Source organism: Scyliorhinus canicula, chromosome 2, assembly GCF_902713615.1.
Source record: "Scyliorhinus canicula chromosome 2, sScyCan1.1, whole genome shotgun sequence".
In the NCBI taxonomy this organism is placed as follows: Eukaryota; Metazoa; Chordata; class Chondrichthyes; order Carcharhiniformes; family Scyliorhinidae; genus Scyliorhinus; species Scyliorhinus canicula.
In genome coordinates, this window is record NC_052147.1 from 176524991 (window position 1) to 176544234 (window position 19244).

Consider the following 19244-nt stretch of genomic DNA (forward strand, 5'->3'; position numbering starts at 1 on the left):
TTTGACTTTCATCCTTATTATTTTCATCCCTTTCCCTCCCCTCTGTGTTTGTCTGTCTTGTGCATGTGTGTGGGTAGAGAGTGGGACAGTTAAAAGGGGGTCGTCGGTAGCTTGTTGTTATTCAGTTGTATTTACTGCTTATTTCATAATTAGTCTTGTTATAAATAAACAATAATTGCGTTTCACCTTAAAAAATAATAATTGCCTTTCAACTTACAAACCCAGTGACTGTCATTATTGGGCAGCTCAGGGCCAAAGACTTCAGGAATTTTTATAAGAATTATTGGCTAATTCACTTGTGTTGTGACTCAGGGACGTGTGGGTCTGGATTTGACTGCGGACTTGTCCAGGGGTTTGTGACATAATTGGAATGGTAGATGGCGAATTTTGGGTTACAGTGTAAATTAAAAGGTACACCAAGTTTGTAGTGATATAACAGGGTGGCTCTGGAAGCTTCGAAGAATTTTCTTAAGTTGGACGACTTATCTCTAGTTTATTTACAGGAGCTTCACAATGAAAATCTAGCTGAATTGGTAGGTGACTAAGAAATAGTTACCAGCCAGAGCTAGGAAGGTGGAGATAATTGATGCGATTGCCCAACATTTAGATTTGAATGAATGCCAAAATTAACACATATGTAACATGTTCTGAGAAGACGTGGCACTAGGTGCCAGTTCACTTGATGGTGACAGCAGCACTCAAGTTCTTTGCCTCTGGATCTTTTTGGATCAACAATGCAACATTTCTCAGTCGGCAACACACTGCTGCATTCAGGAGGTGAACCAATGCCCTTTACTGGAGGGCCCATCATTATGTGAACTTTGTCCTGGACGAGGATAGCCAGGCTCAGAGTTTCACAGTTCTTGCAGCTAGCCTCGGGTTCTCGAAAGTGCAGTGAGCAATAAATTGCACCTCTGTGGCAATACGGGCTACTCAGAGGCAACCCTTGATGTTCATCAACCACAAGGGCTTCCATTTCGTAAATGTTCATTTGGTATTTGACCGGCGAAACAAATCCTACTTAATTGTCCTCGGTTCAGGGCGGCATGTGACACAGTGGTTTGCGCTGCAGCCTACAAAACTGAGGACCCGGGTTCGAATCCCAGCCCCGGGTCACTGTCCGTGTGGAGTTTATACATTCTCCCTGTGTCTGCGTGGGTTTCACCCCCACAATCCAAAGATGTGTAGGTTAGGTGGATTGGCCACGCTAAATTGTCCCTTTAATTGGAAAAAATGAATGATTGGGTATTCTAAATTTTTTTTTTTAAAATTGTACTCAGTTCCCTGAGAGCTGCCAATGCTCCTATATCCTCGATCACTCTCAGGTTCCTGGAATCTTTGAGGGGCCACACATCTGTAGGGGTGATTGCTAGAGGATAAGGGCTACCTGCTTAAATACTGACTCTTGACTCTGGTGCATCACCCTCTGACTCCAGCCGAGGAAAGTTACAACATTGCTCATGCCACCACATGCTCCCTCATAGAGTAGACCATTGGGCTTTTAAAGATGTGAATCAGATGCTTGAACAGTTCAAATGGTTCTCTGCATATGCACTGGAGAGGGCTTGCCGCATGATCGCACTTTGCAGCCTTGACAATCTGGCTAGGCAGAGAGGTGAGGCCGTACCAGAGGGTGACCTGGAGTTGCAGGAAGCCCAGGGGGCTGGTGAAAGACACCATGAACATGGTGATGGCATGGAAGAGGGTAGCCATAGAAGATATGTCCATGATAACCCAAGAGCCAAAAATGTTGTGACTTTTGAACCATCAGTGAGACGACTGGTTCAGCAATTTACATTTGGATTTAAGAGATCACGACTCATTAGGACTAGATTTTAGCTTTGATTATCAGTGTCCTGCCAAAGCCCTCAATCTGTCAACTTAAAGTTCGGTAAGGAAGAACAGAGATGTGAGTTGAAGCTCCTCGGAGAAGGCAAACACTACCTTGAATGATATGCGGACCAGTGTTGGGCTGTCATCCTGAAGTGCATGTCTTGGTTTGGGCCACTACCAGTAAGGAAATCCAGATGCGCAGAAAGTCATATATCTGAGTACTGTCCTCAGCCACTGCTATCCCTTGAGGATTAAGAGTTGAGAACTCACCCACCATACACTCCTAATAAGGAATTACACAGAACTCCATGACAATACACAAAGGACCAAGTTGCACTGAAGTTGACATCACATCAGCGGGCACTCGGAAAGGTTGAACCTCAGAGTAAGAAGACTGCAAAGATCCAAACCAAAATATTTTCATATGAACATTACATTCACATACCCATGGAACGGTTTACAAAAATTGCAATTTATTCACAGTGATAGAGTATTCATGACCCAGAGGTGACATCAAAACTGTTTACTTTTCTAACCCTACCACTGCATCTTGGTGCAGCCTTGATATTTACAGCGGGGGTGGAGGCAGTCTGTTGGCGCCGATGTCCTGAAGCCTGTGATGACCTTGGTGGATGTCCTCTGGTGGCCTGTGCACCCTCGCCTCATAAGTGTCTCTTGTTCGTGGGCACACGCACCCCTGTGGTTTACCCTACTGGAGTTGGTGTGGGTACAGGCAAAGAGACGCCGAGCGACTGGACATCCTTGGAGTGATATGCGTGGAAGCTCCCGGGTTGTCCAGTTGATGCTTATCCTCCCTGTTGGTGCAAGAAGGCACTGGCATGACTCCTGCATGAGATGTGGTACCTGGAGGGTACCTATATCCTGATGGTGCCCATCAGTGTGTGTAGCCATGCAGTGCTTGGCTGAGCTAAGATCCAGGAACCTGCTATCCAAGATTTCCATGGTGGTTGCCAACCTTCCCATGGTGGCCTCAAGGTGCGCGCATGTTGGAGCCATGAGGTTAAACAGAGCACGGAAGGCCTTCTCCATCGTGCGCTATAGACTGTGAGAGACTCATAGAGTTGATCATAGAATTTAGTGCAGAAGGAGGCCATTCGGCCCATCGAGTCTGCACCAGCTCTTGGAAAGAGCACCCTACCCAAGCCCACACCTCCCACTCTATCCCCATAACCCAGTAACACCACCCAATACTCAGGGCAATTTTGGACACTAAGGGCAATTTAGCATGGCCAATCCACCTAACCTGCACATCTTTGGACTGTGGGAGGAAACTGGAGCACACGGAGGAAATCCATGCACACACGGGGAGAACGTGCCGACTCCACACAGACAGTGACCCAAGCCGGGAATCGAACCTGGGACCCTGGAGCTGTGAAGCAGTTGTGCTAACCACTATGCTACCGTGCTGCCCTTTGAACTCTTGAACCTTTCTCCGATGTTTTGCTGCCTCTTTTTGTGTCTCCATCAGTGAGCTGACTGCCACTTCCAGAGGCTCATCATCTGATTGGAACTGAGCAGGGGTGGTCTTCAGCAGCTCTGAGTGCCAGAGACCTTGGTTATCCCTGCTTCTAACTGCTGTGGGGATGTGTCTGTGAGTCGTTCTTTAGAAAGTGACCCAAAGTCTAAACTTGAACTAGTTTAGGTGGATAAGCCACTCTAACATGCCCTCCGTGTCCAAAAGTTAGATGGGGTTATGGGGTTACCGGGATAGGATGGGGATGTGGGCCTAGGTAGGGTACCCATTCAGAGGGTCAGTGCAGACTCGATGGGCTGAATGGCCTGCTTCTGCACAGTAGGGGCTCCATGGTATACACCGCACTGAGGTTATAGAACAGTACAGCACAGAACAGGCCCTTCGGCCCTCGATGTTGTGGCGAGCAATGATCACCCTACTTAAACCCACGTAACCCGTATACCCGTAACCCAACAACCCCCCCATTAACCTTACACTACGGGCAATTTAGCATGGCCAATCCACCTAACCCGCACATCTTTGGACTGTGGGAGGAAACCGGAGCACCCGGAGGAAACCCACGCACACACGGGGAGGACGTGCAGACTCCACACAGACAGTGACCCAGCCTGGAATCGAACCTGGGACCCTGGAGCTGTGAAGCTTTGATGTTCTAAAAGTACGGTTAACTGTGTGGATGTATTTTTGTGTTTCAAATGTAATTAGTTTTATTTCTTTATTTTAATTAATGTTTAACTTTTAATATAAAATCATCACAGTTGGTCTGAGAAGTTACTTCCTGATTTCAGGAAACCTCCTTATAATTAACAAATTGCAAGACTGTTCTGGCAGCTATTTTTCTGGAAGCTGTTTTAAGTTTCTATTTGGGAAGCTCGGTACAAATAGATAAAAATAAGTACGATCTGATAGCCATTACAGAGAAATGGTTCAGGATGAGATAGATTGGGACCTGAACATTGAAGGGTATTTGACTTTTAGGTAGGACAGGAAGCTATGAAAAGATAGGGGGTGGCCCTGTAATTAATGGTATTAGTGCATTAGAGAGGAATGACCTAGGTTTAGGAAACCAGGATGTAGAAGCAGTGTTAGTTAGGATGAGAAATGATAAAGTACCTGTGGGAGTGGTGTACAGGTCTCCTAATTGTAACTGTATGGTAGGATAGAATATAAAGGAAGAGATAATGAGACCTTGTCAGAAATATATGATGATAATCATGGATATTTTAATGAACATATAGACTGGAAAAAGCAGATGGGCAAAAGTAGCCTCAGCTGAAGAGTTCAGAGAATAGTTTGGGGATTGTTTCTTCAAACAGTATGCTCCGGATGCAATCAGAGAACAGGCTGTACTGGACTTGGTATCGTGCAGTGAGATAGAATTAATTGATAACCTCATAGTCCTGATCATAATATGATTGACTATTGCTTTCAGTTTGAGGGAGAGAAATGTGAGTGCAAGTCTAGAATTTTAAACTTAAATAAGGGCCATTATGGGGACATGAAAGCAGAGCTTGCTCACGGGAATTATAAATGAGGTTAAGAGATGGGTCAAAAGAGATTTAATGGCAGACATTTAAAGATATATTTCAGAATACACAGGATAGGTACATTCCAATGAGAAAGGAAAAATTCCAAGTGGAGTGATATGTTGGGTGCTCTTGATCCGTGGAACACATACAGGCCACCAACACTTAAAATAGTACAACACTATTTTATTAAACTATAAACTGTTGAACATACTCTTACTGTGGGTTAACACAATGTTAGATTAAACTAAAGACCTGTGCCTATCCTAACCAGGCTAATCATTCAGCACACTCTGAGGATCTCTGCTGTGAATTGTAAGCTCTGCACTTCTGAAGGACTGCATCCAGAATAAGCAGGAAAACTGATGCCCTCTATCTTTATAGTGAGTGTGCTCTAACTGGTGATTGGCTGCGGTGTTCTGCATGTTGATTGGTCCTAGTGTATGTCCATCAGTGTGTTTGTCTGCACCATGATATACTGGTGTATATTATGACAGGGAGGATTCACCATCTATGGTTAACTAAAAAAGTTAAAGTTAGTATCAAAATGAAAGGAAAGCAATATAATTGTGCAAGTACAGGTGGCAGATCAGAAGATTGGACATGAGATAAAACTCAGCAAACAATAACAAAAATATTAATAAGGAAGTCAAAATTAAAATACTAGAAATATAAAAACAGTAAGAGCTTCTATGGACAGTTAAATAAGAAAAGTGTAAATAAAGTGAGTGTTGGTCGTATAGAATGTGAGTCTGGTGGAATTAATAATAGAAAATAAAGAAATGGCAGATTAATTGAACAGATACTTTGTATTGGTCTTCACTATAGAAAATAGAGGCAATATACCAGAAATAGCTGTAAATCAGAAAATGGAAGGGCGGGAGAATCACCAGGGAAGTAATTGCTACTTATTAAATCCTTGGAGCAAATCGCCAAAAGCCAAGGCCATAATGGGGCTGAATAATCCCGGTCAGAGAGAAAATAAATCTGTATTTTTTGTCAACTTGTTAATAATAACATATTACCCTCTCACTACATTTTTCTACTGTCTGTGACTTTTATGTTACAAAATTATGTATGTTCAGAAAAGTTTTAAGTTACAAAAGTGTACAAAAATACAGAAAGTTTACTTTTGAATATAGCTAAATTGAAGTTGGAATTATTAATATTTCCATATACATGCATTCGTGAGCTATGATGTATATTTTTTAATAAATATCCAGAACTTTGTTTGGTGCTTTGAATCTCCACCTTGGAGGAGCACCGGAAGGGCCTGCTGGCACTGGTAAAACTGAGACCACTAAAGACTTGGCAAAGGCTGTAGCCAAACAATGTGTTGTATTTAACTGCTCTGATGGACTGGACTACATTGCCTTGGGAAAATTTTTTAAGGTGCGTATCATATCAGAATACAAATTCCTCATGAATTAATGTGAATGTACAAAGTATTGATGAATTTTCAACTGCAAACCCGATTCTGATTTCAGGGGTTGCTTTCCTGTGGTGCTTGGGCATGCTTTGATGAATTCAACCGAATTGATCTGGAAGTACTTTCTGTTGTTGCACAGCAAATTCTAACTATCCAAAGAGGTTTGTGAATTTGGGATTTTTTATTGACTTTAGTCCATTCCTTGTTCTTACTGAGTAAAAGTGCTGGGATATAAAGTAAGCTACTGTTAATGTCGATAGTTGGTTTGTCACTTATTATTTAAAACTATATTTTGTTGCGTCCAATCCAACTTTGTATTAAATAAGAAATTTATTACAATGATCCATAAACTTCTGATCTTCTATTTGTGTGTATATTTTACAAAGTTTATTTTCAGTTATCACAATAGAAATGTAAACTGATTCTACTGCAGTAAGTTTTATTCTCAGATTGAACAGCAGACTGCATCTCAGACAGCAACGTTTATCTTTCCCTGCTTAACCACCTCACCAACATCACCTGAAGCATGTAAATAACAGCAAATGCTATTATCCTCAACCTTATTTTAACAGCAATGTTGTACATATATACATACATACATAAGCCAATTAGGAGCAGGTGAATGGGTGACAGGGTGGCACAGTTAGCTGCCTCACAGCATCAGGGACCTGGGTTCAAATCCGGTCTTTGGTGACTGTGGGGGCTTCCTCCGGGCGCTCCGGTTTGCTCCCACAGTCCAAAGACGTGCAGGTTAGGTGAGGTTACGGGGATAGGGCAGGAGAGTGGGCCTAGACAGTGTGCTCTTTCAGAGGGTCGGTTGCACTGTAGGAATCTTATGGTTCTAAGGCCAAACGGCCCCTTGAGAACTTCTCTATCATTTGATAAGATTGTGGTTGATCTGAATATAGTCACAATTCCACTTTATCATCTGTTCCCTGTAACATTTAACTCATCAATCTAAAATCTATGTAACTCAGCCTTGGATATATTCAATGACCCAGCTGCTTCCAGTGCTCTCTGGGGTGGAAGATTAAGGCTAATGAGCGTCTGAGAGAAATGATTTTTCCCTCATCTCCACCCTCTTATTTTTAAACTGTTTCCCCTAGTACAAATAAATTGAAACATTCTTTAAATTGATTGCACATCTTAATCTTGTGATTTTAAAGGTCATCTCTCACTACTGCAATGAGCAGAGCCTTAATTATCATAGACTATCATAGAATTTAAGTGCAGAAGGAGGCCATTCGGCCCATCGAGTCTGCACCGGCTCTTGGAAAGAGCATCCCACCCAAGTCAACACCTCCACCCTATCCCCATAACCCAGTAACCCCACCCAACACTAAGGGCAATTTTGGACACTAAGGGCAATTTGTCATGGCCAATCCACCTAACCTGCACATCTTTGGACTGTGGGAGGAAACCGGAGCACCCGGAGGAAACCCACGGACACACAGGGAGGATGTGCAGACTCCGCACGGATAGTGACCGAAGCTGGAATCAAACCTGGGACCCTGGAGCTGTGAGGCAGTTGTGTTATCCACAATGCTACCGTGCTGCCCCACTAGCAGAGCTATCCTACTACCTTTTCCTGGCTTCCTGTACTTCCGAAATGCGAGATAATCATGAATATTCAAATCCCAGCTATGATCACCTTACAACTACATCTTTGTAATCTAGGGCGGGATTCTCTGACCCCTGCCGGGTCGGAGAATTGCTGGGAGGCACCATGAATCCCGCCCCCGCTGGCTGCCGAATTCTCCGGCGCCGGACATTTGGCGGAGGCGGGAATCGCGCCGGTCGGCGGCCGCTCGCTGTGTCCCCCCCCCAACGATTCTCCGGCACGCAATGGGCCAAAGTCCCGCCTGTTCTATGCAGGTCCCGCCAGCGTAGATTGGAGTAGGTCCCTTACCGGTGGGATCTCGCGGCGCAGGCAGGCTCCGGTGTCCTGTGGGGGTGCGCGGGGCGATCTGGCCCCGGGGGAGGGGGGGGGGTGCCCCCATCGTGGCCAGGCCGCGATCGGCGCCCACTGATCCGCGGGCGAGCCTGTGCCGTGGGGGCACTCTATTCCTCCGCGCCAGCCGTGTATGTCTCCACGATGGCCGACGCAGAGGTGAACCCCCCCGCGCATGCGCGGGGATGGTGTCAGCAGTAGCTGACGTTCCCGCGCATGCGTGGACCCGCGCCGGCCGGCGGAGACCCTTCGACCCCAGCTGGCGTGGCGCCAAAGGCCTTCCACGCCAGCAGGTGGGGCACAAACCATTCCGGCGCCGGCATAGCCGCTGAAGGTGTGGAGGATTCCGCACCTTCGGGGCGGCCCAACGCCGGAGTGGTTCCCGCTACGCCACTGTGCTGTTTCTGCCTGCCCTGCCAATTCCCGGAGAATCCCGCCCCATATATATTTATTTTTATTTGTGTTAACAATTCATCCATTTTGTTCTGAATGCTGCTTGCATTCAGATACAGTGCTTTTAATTCGGTCTTTTTACCACTTTTGCACATTCTGGCCTTGTTTGATGTTGCACTCTTAAGTCTGTACACTGTCCCTTCTTGCCTCACACTGGTTATCATATTTGCTGTTTGTGCAATAATTTAGCGTGAATTGATTTTTATGATAAAGCTTATTTCACGCAGCCTCAAAAGTCACCAGTGATGTCCTCATCATATGTTTAGTTATATGTTGAAACTTTCTATTATCTTTCTGTGTTGCAGGTATTGCAGCTGGAGCAACTACATTACTGTTTGAAGGAACCGAACTGAAACTTAATCCAACCTGCGCTGTTTTCATTACTATGAATCCAGGTTATGCTGGTCGTTCAGAGTTACCAGACAACCTTAAGGTATATTCATTTTCATGGTTTGGATCAGCTGTCAATAATTTGAATGGTATTGCACATTATACGATTATTATTAGTCAACTCTTCCGTAGTAATCCATAATGCATAAAAATAATGTAGATGTCAATCAGATGTCGGAAGTGTGATACAGCTGCCAGAAAATCTTCAAATTGTATAACAGTTTCATAATGCTTCCTAACTACATTTGAATTTTGAACAAAATATTTTTGTAAAGGACGGACTATTTTGACAAAATTTGTTTGGTAAATTTTAAGTAAAAGTTGTTTTACTCTATGAAATCAATTTTAACCCTATCCCCCAGCTGAATTTATTCGGTGGCTTACCCGTTGATGTCGCCGTCTTCAATTTAACCTGCTGTTCTCAATATATAGAAAATCCCGTCACTTTAAGACAGTGGACTCCTTATTTAAAAATACAGATGGGAATTTTATGGTGAGAACAAACCTGCGACTTTAACTTTAATCTGTGGCTTTTCTATCAGATAAAGTTAATTGAGAACAGGACGTTGCTTGTAATCTTTTTCTTAGCTTTCCTTTGTGGCAGAGCAAAGGTGCTCCCCCCAAGCCTCACGAGGAAAGTTCAGGCCTCCTCAGCCTCAGAACATCTTCTTACTCCGCAACTTTCTATAGTACAAGACTCAAGTGCCTCAGCTCCCACACAGAAGTATATTCCTGCTGACTTCCCACCTGCTCCGAATGGACAGTTGGCTGGTTGTCAGTGAATGATCAAATTGCCATAGCCTCATTTTACCAGGGACAGTTGAGAATCTTTCCAAAATCTGAGCTTTCCCTTTGGAAACACTCCTGGCAGTTTAAATTCCTCCTGTATCTTTGTAAATTTGAAATAAACTTTCACATTCTAGCATGATTTGGGGAGGAATGTAATAACATATTTTAACATATCAATTATTTCATCATGACTATATTGTAGGCACTCTTCAGAACAGTTGCTATGATGGTACCAGACTATGCAATGATTGCAGAGATTGTACTTTATTCCTGTGGCTTTGTCAGTGCTCGACCTCTGTCAGTTAAGATTGTAGCTACCTATCGACTTTGTTCAGAACAACTGTCTTCCCAGCCCCATTATGACTACGGGATGCGTGCAGTGAAATCTGTCTTAACTGCTGCAGGAAATATAAAGGTAACATGATACACAATTATGCCAGTACAGCAGCTTTTGTGAGAAAAGCGTATTACGTCACATATATATATATAAATTATTGTGATAAATAAATTACATTATACATTCAGCAATGTGTTTTTTGCATTTAGCTGAAATACCCAACAGAAAATGAAGAGGTTTTGCTGCTGAGATCGATTATTGATGTTAACCTGCCTAAATTCCTGTCTCATGATTTGCCACTTTTTGAGGTAAGACCAGCTTTCCTCTCATTTGCTTTGCACATTTTTTATTCCATTATCAATGGTTTTTAAATTGTAGAGGAACATAATTGCAATATTAATAATGGAACAAAATGCGATTAGTCAATTTGTTAAAAATGTTAAATAATGCAATGCAAATGATCAGATGACATTGTTTTAAACATTTTATATTTCAAGCGGGAAATTTTGTTTGTGTAATACACACCCTCCACATGTTTAATAGCATCAATGTCCACACAAGAAACGGTGCTATGTGAACAAAAGTTTTCCCTAAGTGTTTATGTAGAAACAGATCATTTTTAGTGCTTTCAATGTATGATAGTAATAAAAAAGACAAATAAGAAAATTGACTATATCAGTAATAGGATAAAACATAGCACTGGGTGAAGTGGTTTTTTGGGTACTGGTTTGTCTGAAGCTAAAGAACTGTGTGCAATTTTAGTCACTCCAAGAGTGTCTTCGATACTAACCTTAGCATCAGCGACTTCGCCTTGATGCGCGAAACATACACAGAAATTACCCATCGACACTCCAACTGTTATTCATTAAGCATTAGACTTGGGATGGCAGTGATTAATAAGGGAAGCTGTATTAGAAGTTCTAAAAATGTATTTAGAACTAAATTTGAACAAATAGCAACTCCCTCACCTGACCTCAAGGAACAATTTCTCAATGCTTCCCTTACCAGCCTCTCCATGTCCATCCTTCACAAACCTAGGGTTATCCACAAACCTTGTGTCCTGCATCTTCTGCACTCAGCCTCATATACCCATTAGCCACACATACTAAGATGCACACTCTATGTACCAAAGCAAATTGACTTTAGAATCATCATTTTCTGCTTTCAAATCCATCCACAGCTAGATCCTGCTCTTTCCAAATTGCCTTACAAGCTATATATACCAAGCAAATACCGTGGCTTCCCCCAATGCCTGATTATTACATTTTTGCTGACGCTTTTCTGTTCCATCATTGAAATCTGAGCCTTTCATGGTTTCCCTCCTATAAACTATTCTGCCAAATTACCTTTCTCCCTAACATTAAAATGCTCTTGTGAAGTTGGGTGGAATTCTCTGCCTTGCGATTCCGTAAACGCGAAACCCGATCGGGCGGAGAATCAGGCATCCAGCCAAAATTGAGGTCCATCTCGGCGCCATGCCCCAGTCTCTCGTGGGTGGCGATAACAAGATTTGCACCCTGTGCCAGTGGCACTATGCAAAACTGGCATTTATGTGATTAGCGGGTTGCATACAGTATTTTCCACCCTTCCGTGATGCTCTGCTCCTCTCAGGCGGAAATCTTGTGGGTGTGAATTGCTACAAGAAAGACCCTTACAGCACTAACACCGGCCCCAACCGTTAGAACGTCCACTGGGTGGTGAGTTGATCAGAATCTGAGCTAGCGGAGTGCTGGCCCATTAGCATGTCCTAAATTGCTCCATGAATAGCAACCCCAATGACGCGAACCGTATGCAAATCAATCCCGGCATCAACACTTAGTCTGCCAAATGGAGAATTTTGCCTGTTATCGTGTTCATCTTTAGTCCATCCAGCTAAATTTCTGCATTTGCTGCTCAATGCCCACAGGTATTCCTTATCAGAGCTGTGATATGTCATGTAGAACAACATTTTATTTACAGCTGCATTATTGTGGCCCTCTATATTTTCTTGAATTTAGCCTCTTCTATGAATGAGCTTACATATTACTGTGTAGTTCCCTTTGAATAAGACTACCATTATAATGCTTCCGAGGAACATAACCTCCAAAAGCAATTCGCATAATTGTTTTGTGACCTCCTGCAGGTATTGTTTAAATCAACTAATTGGACTAAATCACAGGCTTATTAAGTCAATAATTCAATTGAAATTATCTTTGAATCTGTAGAGATAAATGATTTGCCTCACAAAGCATAGCCTACTCTTAAAGAAAATTAATAAACTCTCACTATAACACATACTTTGATGCTTTGCTCGTTCTGTGCGTAACAATACATCATAGATCTGTTGAGAGGCAAGTCATCAGGCGTCAATGTAACACCCATTATACTGTAGTAAATCTTTTTTTTATGTTGCTAGGGAATCACATCAGATTTGTTTCCTGGAATAAAACTACCAAAACCTGACTACCGTGTCTTGCTGGAAGCAATCAGAGAGAATTGTGAACACATGAATTTGCAAATGACTGACTTCTTCTCACAGAAGATCTTACAAATCTATGAAATGATGATTGTGCGTCATGGTTTTATGATTGTTGGAGAACCATTTGGTGGAAAAACATCAGCTTATAGAGTGCTGGCTGGAGCTTTACATGATATCTGTGAAAAGGTAGAAATGAATACCGAATTGTTGATTGGTGCATCTTCATTTATTTTATTGTCATCAATCGGTTGTATTTTATAGCTAATATATTTTTTGGAGAACCACATAAATCAAACTAATTTTTCAGTTACAAAAATTAAACTGTAAAATGAAACAATGACATTGATCACAAAGAATGTTATATTAGTAGAGTGCTTAAGTTAGGGAAGGGAAATTGAGGGAAAGGTTATTGAGGGAAATTAAGGGTTAATTTCTATTTAAAGTCTAGTCTTTCTTTAATTTAGTAATTAACTAAAAGTTGCTGTTTGAGTTGGAAGAAGGTGAGTTTTAGACCAGCTTTAAAGCAAGGTTCGTACAGGCTCTGCTTGCAGCTGAAGCTAGTTAACTAGTTAGAGGAAGGTGGTGGCATAGTGGTATTTTCAATGCACTGGTAATTCAGAGACACAAGATAATGCTCTGGGGTCCTGGGTTTGAATCAAATCCAAGAAATATCTGGAATTAAAAGTCTAACGTTGACCATGAAACGATTTTTGGGTATTGTAAAAACCCAGCTCGCTCACTAATGTCCTTCAGGGAAGGAAATCTGTTTTCCTTACCCGGTTCGGCCTACATGTGACTCCAGACTCACAGAGCGATGCGGTTGAATCTTGACTATCCCCCATTGAAATGGCTGGGTAAACCATTCAATTCCATGGCAGTTAGGGATGGGCAACAAATGCTGGCCCAGCCAGCGACGTTCACATCCCAAGAATGAATAAAAAACAAGATAACTGGTTTAAAACAGTTTTCAGCGTCTAGATTCAGACAGTATAAAAGTGGGCCATCTTAGTGTTGTTTTTGTTTGCACTGGAGTGCTGCTTTGGGCTGCAGCAGAGATGTTAAGTTGGAGTTTTGAAACTGAGGGAGTTCGGTGAGGAGGGAGCAAGGTGCTCTGTTCAACCTGTCCTCAGAAAGGCGAGTTGCAGCCTTGCAGTGGGAATCATCGGGGCCACCACAAGTGACTTTCAGAGACATCATGGTTCAGAGAGTGACGTAGGCCAACAGGAGAAGCTGATTGGTGAATAGATCCTGGTGGGTATTTTGAAATGCTATTGGACGCGATTTAATGGAAACATTTCTAAGTGTGATAGCAAGTGGGAACTGCCATGAGCTTCCAGACGCTGGGCCCAGCAAGGCCGTCACTGCTATAAAATGTTAATTGGTCCACTTAACGAGGTCCCACAGGCTTAATGCCACAAATGACAGTCCTGCCAGCTGATTCACCAGGGCCGTGCTCACAACTCCCCCGCTAACAAGGGAGAGCAGCACTTTAACTGCTCCTGCACATCAATGCCACACAGCTCACAGCCATGCCACCGAGGAGACCAGCCCACGATTCTGGGATTCCGACCTGGCCAGACTGTTGGACACGATCGAAATCAGACGGAATGCCCTATTTCCCTGAGGGTCTTGGAGGGTCAGCCACAGGGCAGCCAGTGCCGCCGACCATCAGCTCGGGATGCGTCACCAGGAGGACTGACACCCAGTGCCATAAGAATGTCAATGACCTCCAGGCTGCAAGGGTGGGTTGGCACCAGCCCCTTGGTACTGGCCATGCCCATCACCCATGTTCCCCCTCGAGCATATGCCGGGCACCGCCTTCGCCCAGTACCATTCCATGCACCGGCCCACCCAACTCCTCATCTTCTCCATGCTCCCCTTCCCCCCCCAACAGTCCTCCCCATCCCCCCTTATAATCCCCTGCCCCGCTCCATATTCACCATCTCTTCCCTACCACCCCCGTGATGAAAGACATGTGTGGCTCACAATACCCCCTCTCTGTCCCCGTAGGAGAATTGGCACTCAACAGATGGGAGAGGAACTTGATGGGTGGTGGGGCACCGGACATCAGACACCTCGCCCCCTACAAGGAAAGGGCCCTGGAGGTTGTGGGGAGGGCTGAGGCCAGATCTCTCACTGATGTAGAGGTTAGCATACGATGCAGAGATGAGGTTCCACCGGCCCCCACACAGGTGACCTGTCACATTACATGCCATGCAGGATGACCCATCCCCCCCTCAATGCCATCCGCTACCCCCTGGGCCTGGGGCATCCTGGCAATTGTGGACAAACTTGCTCTCTGGGCATCCTGTTGGGCCTAGTGCTGGTCAAAGTTCATTTAGTTTGCTGCCCAGGCAAATGGCATCCGTGACCTCGCAGATACACTTCTGGGCTGCAGCTGTGAGATTCTGCAAAAGTCCCGGCTTGAGCCCTGGAATGATCCTGAGACAAACTTTCAGGGCTGCAGTGACTTTATTGGCTACTGGGAGTGGATATCCTCTTTTCCACATAGTGACAAGTGTGCGATGACATGGCACAGGAACTGAACCATCTTCTTGTTGGTGCAGAATTTCCTGCAGCACATGCTGGCCTCACCTTCTGGGTTTCTCCCTGGCCTGATGGAGGGGCTGGGTCCTCAAGGTGTGGGGCGGTGTCCTGAACATGGACCGCCCCCTCGAGCCTCTGTTGGCGCTGATTCCACTGCCTTCTCCGGCGTCTGGTCACCTGGCTTGCCAGAGCACCACGAGGGCAGTTTCTGCGGAGTTGAAGATATCATCCAATCCATGTCCTATCTATAGGATTTTGAGAGGGTGAGAGTCTGTCAACTAATGGCGTCTTCCAACCCGGGACCCTCCATTCCCCCCAGCCCCTCAACCCCTGCCATCCAATACAACCTACGCACGCACAACCCCGGCTGCAGCGGGGGCCCCTGGTGTTGCCTTCTGCAGTGTCCAGGCATCACGGTCTGACTGGGATGCTAGGCAATAACTCCCACTTGCCCGCAAGCAAAGATAGCTACTTACCTCCTCTGATCCCCACAGCAGCCCTTCTGCCAGCTTCATATTTTTAAAAAGGAGTACTAATCCTGTGACCACTTGCTTGGGAGGCGGTTAGATCATGGGAGGGCATTAGATTGACGGTCGCTCCCATTAATTGTATGGAGATTGGTCTTAAGTGGCGATTATTGGATTCTTACCATGCTACGGTGGGTTCCTGATTTCGCCAACGGGAGTGGGCCATTTAGATCGCAAACCAATCCATGTCCGGCGTGGTTCTTGATTTTGGTCTCTCCCACGATCCAACGGCCTTGTTGTGTTCTCACTTAAGCGCAACGCACCCTCTGTATCCTATTATCATATCCTATCATTTATCTAGCAAAATATATTTACAAGAAAGGATATGGATATCTCTTGGCTTTTCTTATTCATTCTTGGAATGGGAGGTCACTTGCAAGGCCAACTTTTGTTGCGTATCCCTAATTGCCCTTGAGAAGGTGCTGGTGAGTCATCTTCTTGAATCACATTGTTCTGTGTGATGTACATCCATCGTAGTGTTAGGGAGTGAATTCCAGTGACAGTGAAGGAACACCAATATATTTTGAAGTCAGGATAATGAGTGACTTGGAGTTTCCCTGTGCATCTGCTGCCTTAATGAGAATTTTAACAAAATTGTGAATATGTATATTAATGTAACAAATGATTCAAGCAAATAAACTGCATAAAGACAATAAAACAGAGGGGAGTTATTCTACTGGCATCAAATCTTTATGAATTTATTTGAAAGCTCAACGTAGAGGAATATTTGCGACCCACATTCCAGATCTACCAAGATATTGTCGAGTGATTAACTCCTGATCTCTAAGCATCTGGTAGCCGAGTTCAGCTGGTGGAGCACTTATTACTAATTTCCTGTCTCCCAGACACAAGAGGAACCTTGCACTTCTTGGGGCTACTTGGAGTTAAGGTTGCTTCCCAGGCAGTCTGACTAGGTCTCTATCAGCTATAAGCCTACTCCACTTACATTTTCCTGTTCTCTAGCCACAGTCAGAGGCATCGAGTTGCCCTACTAGTGGCCTTGGCTCTTACCCCACTGCAACTCACAAGTTTTGGACTTGTGCTCTTTGCTGCTCTCTCACTTACCTTATGCTAACTCATAGCATTTACAGTGCAGAAGGAGGCCATTCGACCCATCGAGTCTGCACCGGCTCCTGGAAAGGGCACCCTACCCAACATCAAAACCTCCACCCTATCCCATAACTAAGTAACCCCACCCAACACTAAGGGCAATTTTGGACACTAAGGGCAATTTGTCATGGCCAATCCACCTACCCTGCACATCTTTGGACTATGGGAAGAAAACGGAGCACCCGGAGGAAACCCACGCACACACGGGGAGGATGTGCAGACTCCACACAGACAGTGACCCAAGCCAGAATCGAACCTGGGACCCTGGAGCTGTGAAGCAATTGTGCTATCCACAATGCTACTGTGCTGCCAAACTCGATCTGTCCTTCAACCTGCCAATGACATTGCTCCCTGAACAGTTGTGCCCACAAGGCCAACCAGGGGCGGAATTCTCCGACCTCCCACAGGGTCAGGGAATCGCCCGGGGCCTTCATAAATCCTGCCCCCGCTGTGGCCGGAATTCTCCGCCACCCGGGAATCGGCGGGGAAGGAATCGCGCCCCGCCGGTCGGCGGGCCCCCCCGCGCCGATTCTCCGGCCCACGATGGGCCGAAGACCCGCCGCTGTCAGGCCTCTCCCGCCGACGTGAATTAAACCACCTCTGTGCTGGCAGGAGCAGGCGGCGCGAGCGGGCCCCGGGGGCGCGCGGGGTGATCTGACCCCGGGGGGTGCCCCCAAGGTGGCCTGGCCCGCGATCGGGGCCCACCGATCGGCGGGCGGGCCTGTGCCGTGGGGGCACTCTTTTTCTTCCGCCACGGCCTCCACCATGGCGGAGGCGGTAGAAACCCCCTCCACCGTGCATGCACCGGTGGTGACGTCAGCGGCCGCTTATGCTCCGGCGCATGCACGGACTCACGCCGACTGGTGAAGGCCTTTCGGCCAGCCCTGACGCCGGTCGGCGTGGCGCCAAAGGCCGTTGGTGCCAGTCGGTGGAGTGGGAGCAACTCCGGCGCGGGCCTAGCCCCTAAAGGTGCGGAAATCTCCGCACCTTTGGGGAGGCTTGACGCTGGAGTGGTTGGCGCCACTCCGCTACGCCGGGACCCCTCGCCCCGCCGGGTAGGGGAGAATACCGCCCCAGTTCCTGCTCAGTTTTCTCCACAAATACTGTGGAGGCCCCGCGACATTAAGGAAGTTATTGTACATCAGATGCCACTATCCTAGATTAATAAAGTATGTCCTTTATCAAACAATGAAAATATTTGTATCATGCTGTGAGACTGAGTTTCTCTTACTGTGACATAATAAAACGCCACATATCCATCCATCACCATTCTCTAAATTGACCAGTTTTGTGATTTGAAGTTTTTTCTTTTACTATGATTTAAAATTAGTAATTAGCTTTTAGCATGTTACTCTTTACATCAGTGATGACAATTAAATGGCTCCTTAAATGCTGTACTTGTTACCTTTTTGTCTAGGGACTTATGGAGGAGAACAAAGTTCAAATTACAGTTATCAATCCCAAGGCCATCACTATGGGTCAACTATATGGGCAATTTGATAAGGTGTCACACGAATGGTCTGATGGCATTCTGGCTGTTAGCTACAGAGCATTTGCTGTTTCTTCTGTAAGTACTTGTGAATTATGTAAATGTACAGCTATAAAAAGAAATATCAAACTCTATGTTATTGAGGATGTTATAAAACTTCAAACAAACAAAATCCTAAGTATTTAGGATGTGCAACTTCACAATAGCCTAATATTTCCAAATGTAGACAAAAAATAGTAAAATAAGACTTGCATTTCAATTGTACTTTTCATAATTGATTGTTAGATGTCAGGCGCACTATCTAATTCAGGATGACAGGTCAGCTCTGTTCCACATGGTAGAAGCAATGGACACCGAGATCAAGCTCGAAGGAGATGAGGACACAAACACTGGGTCCATAAGCAGAGAAATAGGTCTCTTGACATGTCTAAACATCAGTCCCTCAGAAGCTCTCACCTTCATGACAGGTTATTGGTAACATCTACCTTGGAACAAGATTTCCTTCTCAGTGGACCATGGAGGCATGCATTGCTTGTACCCATCGGCAGAGTGCCCTCCTTCTCCCCCCCCCCCCCCCCCCCCCCCCCCCCCCCCTCCCTCAACACCACCACCCCTCCACTTTGGGTCTTTGGCCTAACCTTTTGTGCTCTCCCTGCAAGCAGAGAAAGGAGAGAGGCATGAGCATTAGAAATGGTTTGTATGAATAAGAGGGAAGGACAACATTTGAGGATAGTGACTGCGATGCATGGGTGAGAGAAGGAAATAGCATAAGGATAAGCGCGAGTGTTGGCTCTTCAGATGGAAATGTGAAAAGGTGCCTGGAGAGGGTGGAATGAGTGGAGTTGCAAGGTGTGTTGTTCTGTGGAGTGCTGTGAAGGAGAATGCTGAGAAAGTCAGAATATGGGGCTTG

General features: G+C 45.2%; 1 protein-coding gene across 2 annotated transcripts in view; it reads left to right on the forward strand.

Annotated features, from left to right (window-relative positions):
• The window catches only part of dnah7 (dynein, axonemal, heavy chain 7), a 498762-nt gene that overhangs the window by 198795 nt on the left and 280723 nt on the right, over positions 1-19244 (forward strand). For both annotated transcript variants that reach the window (XR_005459743.1, XM_038789116.1), the window contains exons 24-30: positions 6078-6246; positions 6342-6444; positions 8993-9120; positions 10069-10281; positions 10413-10511; positions 12599-12847; positions 18263-18412. Coding sequence is in view for 1 of the 2 variants with exons in the window: in XM_038789116.1 (XP_038645044.1) it covers positions 6078-6246; positions 6342-6444; positions 8993-9120; positions 10069-10281; positions 10413-10511; positions 12599-12847; positions 18263-18412 (1111 nt within the window). In the remaining variant the exon portion in view is untranslated. The remainder of the gene's footprint in view (positions 1-6077; positions 6247-6341; positions 6445-8992; positions 9121-10068; positions 10282-10412; positions 10512-12598; positions 12848-18262; positions 18413-19244) is intronic.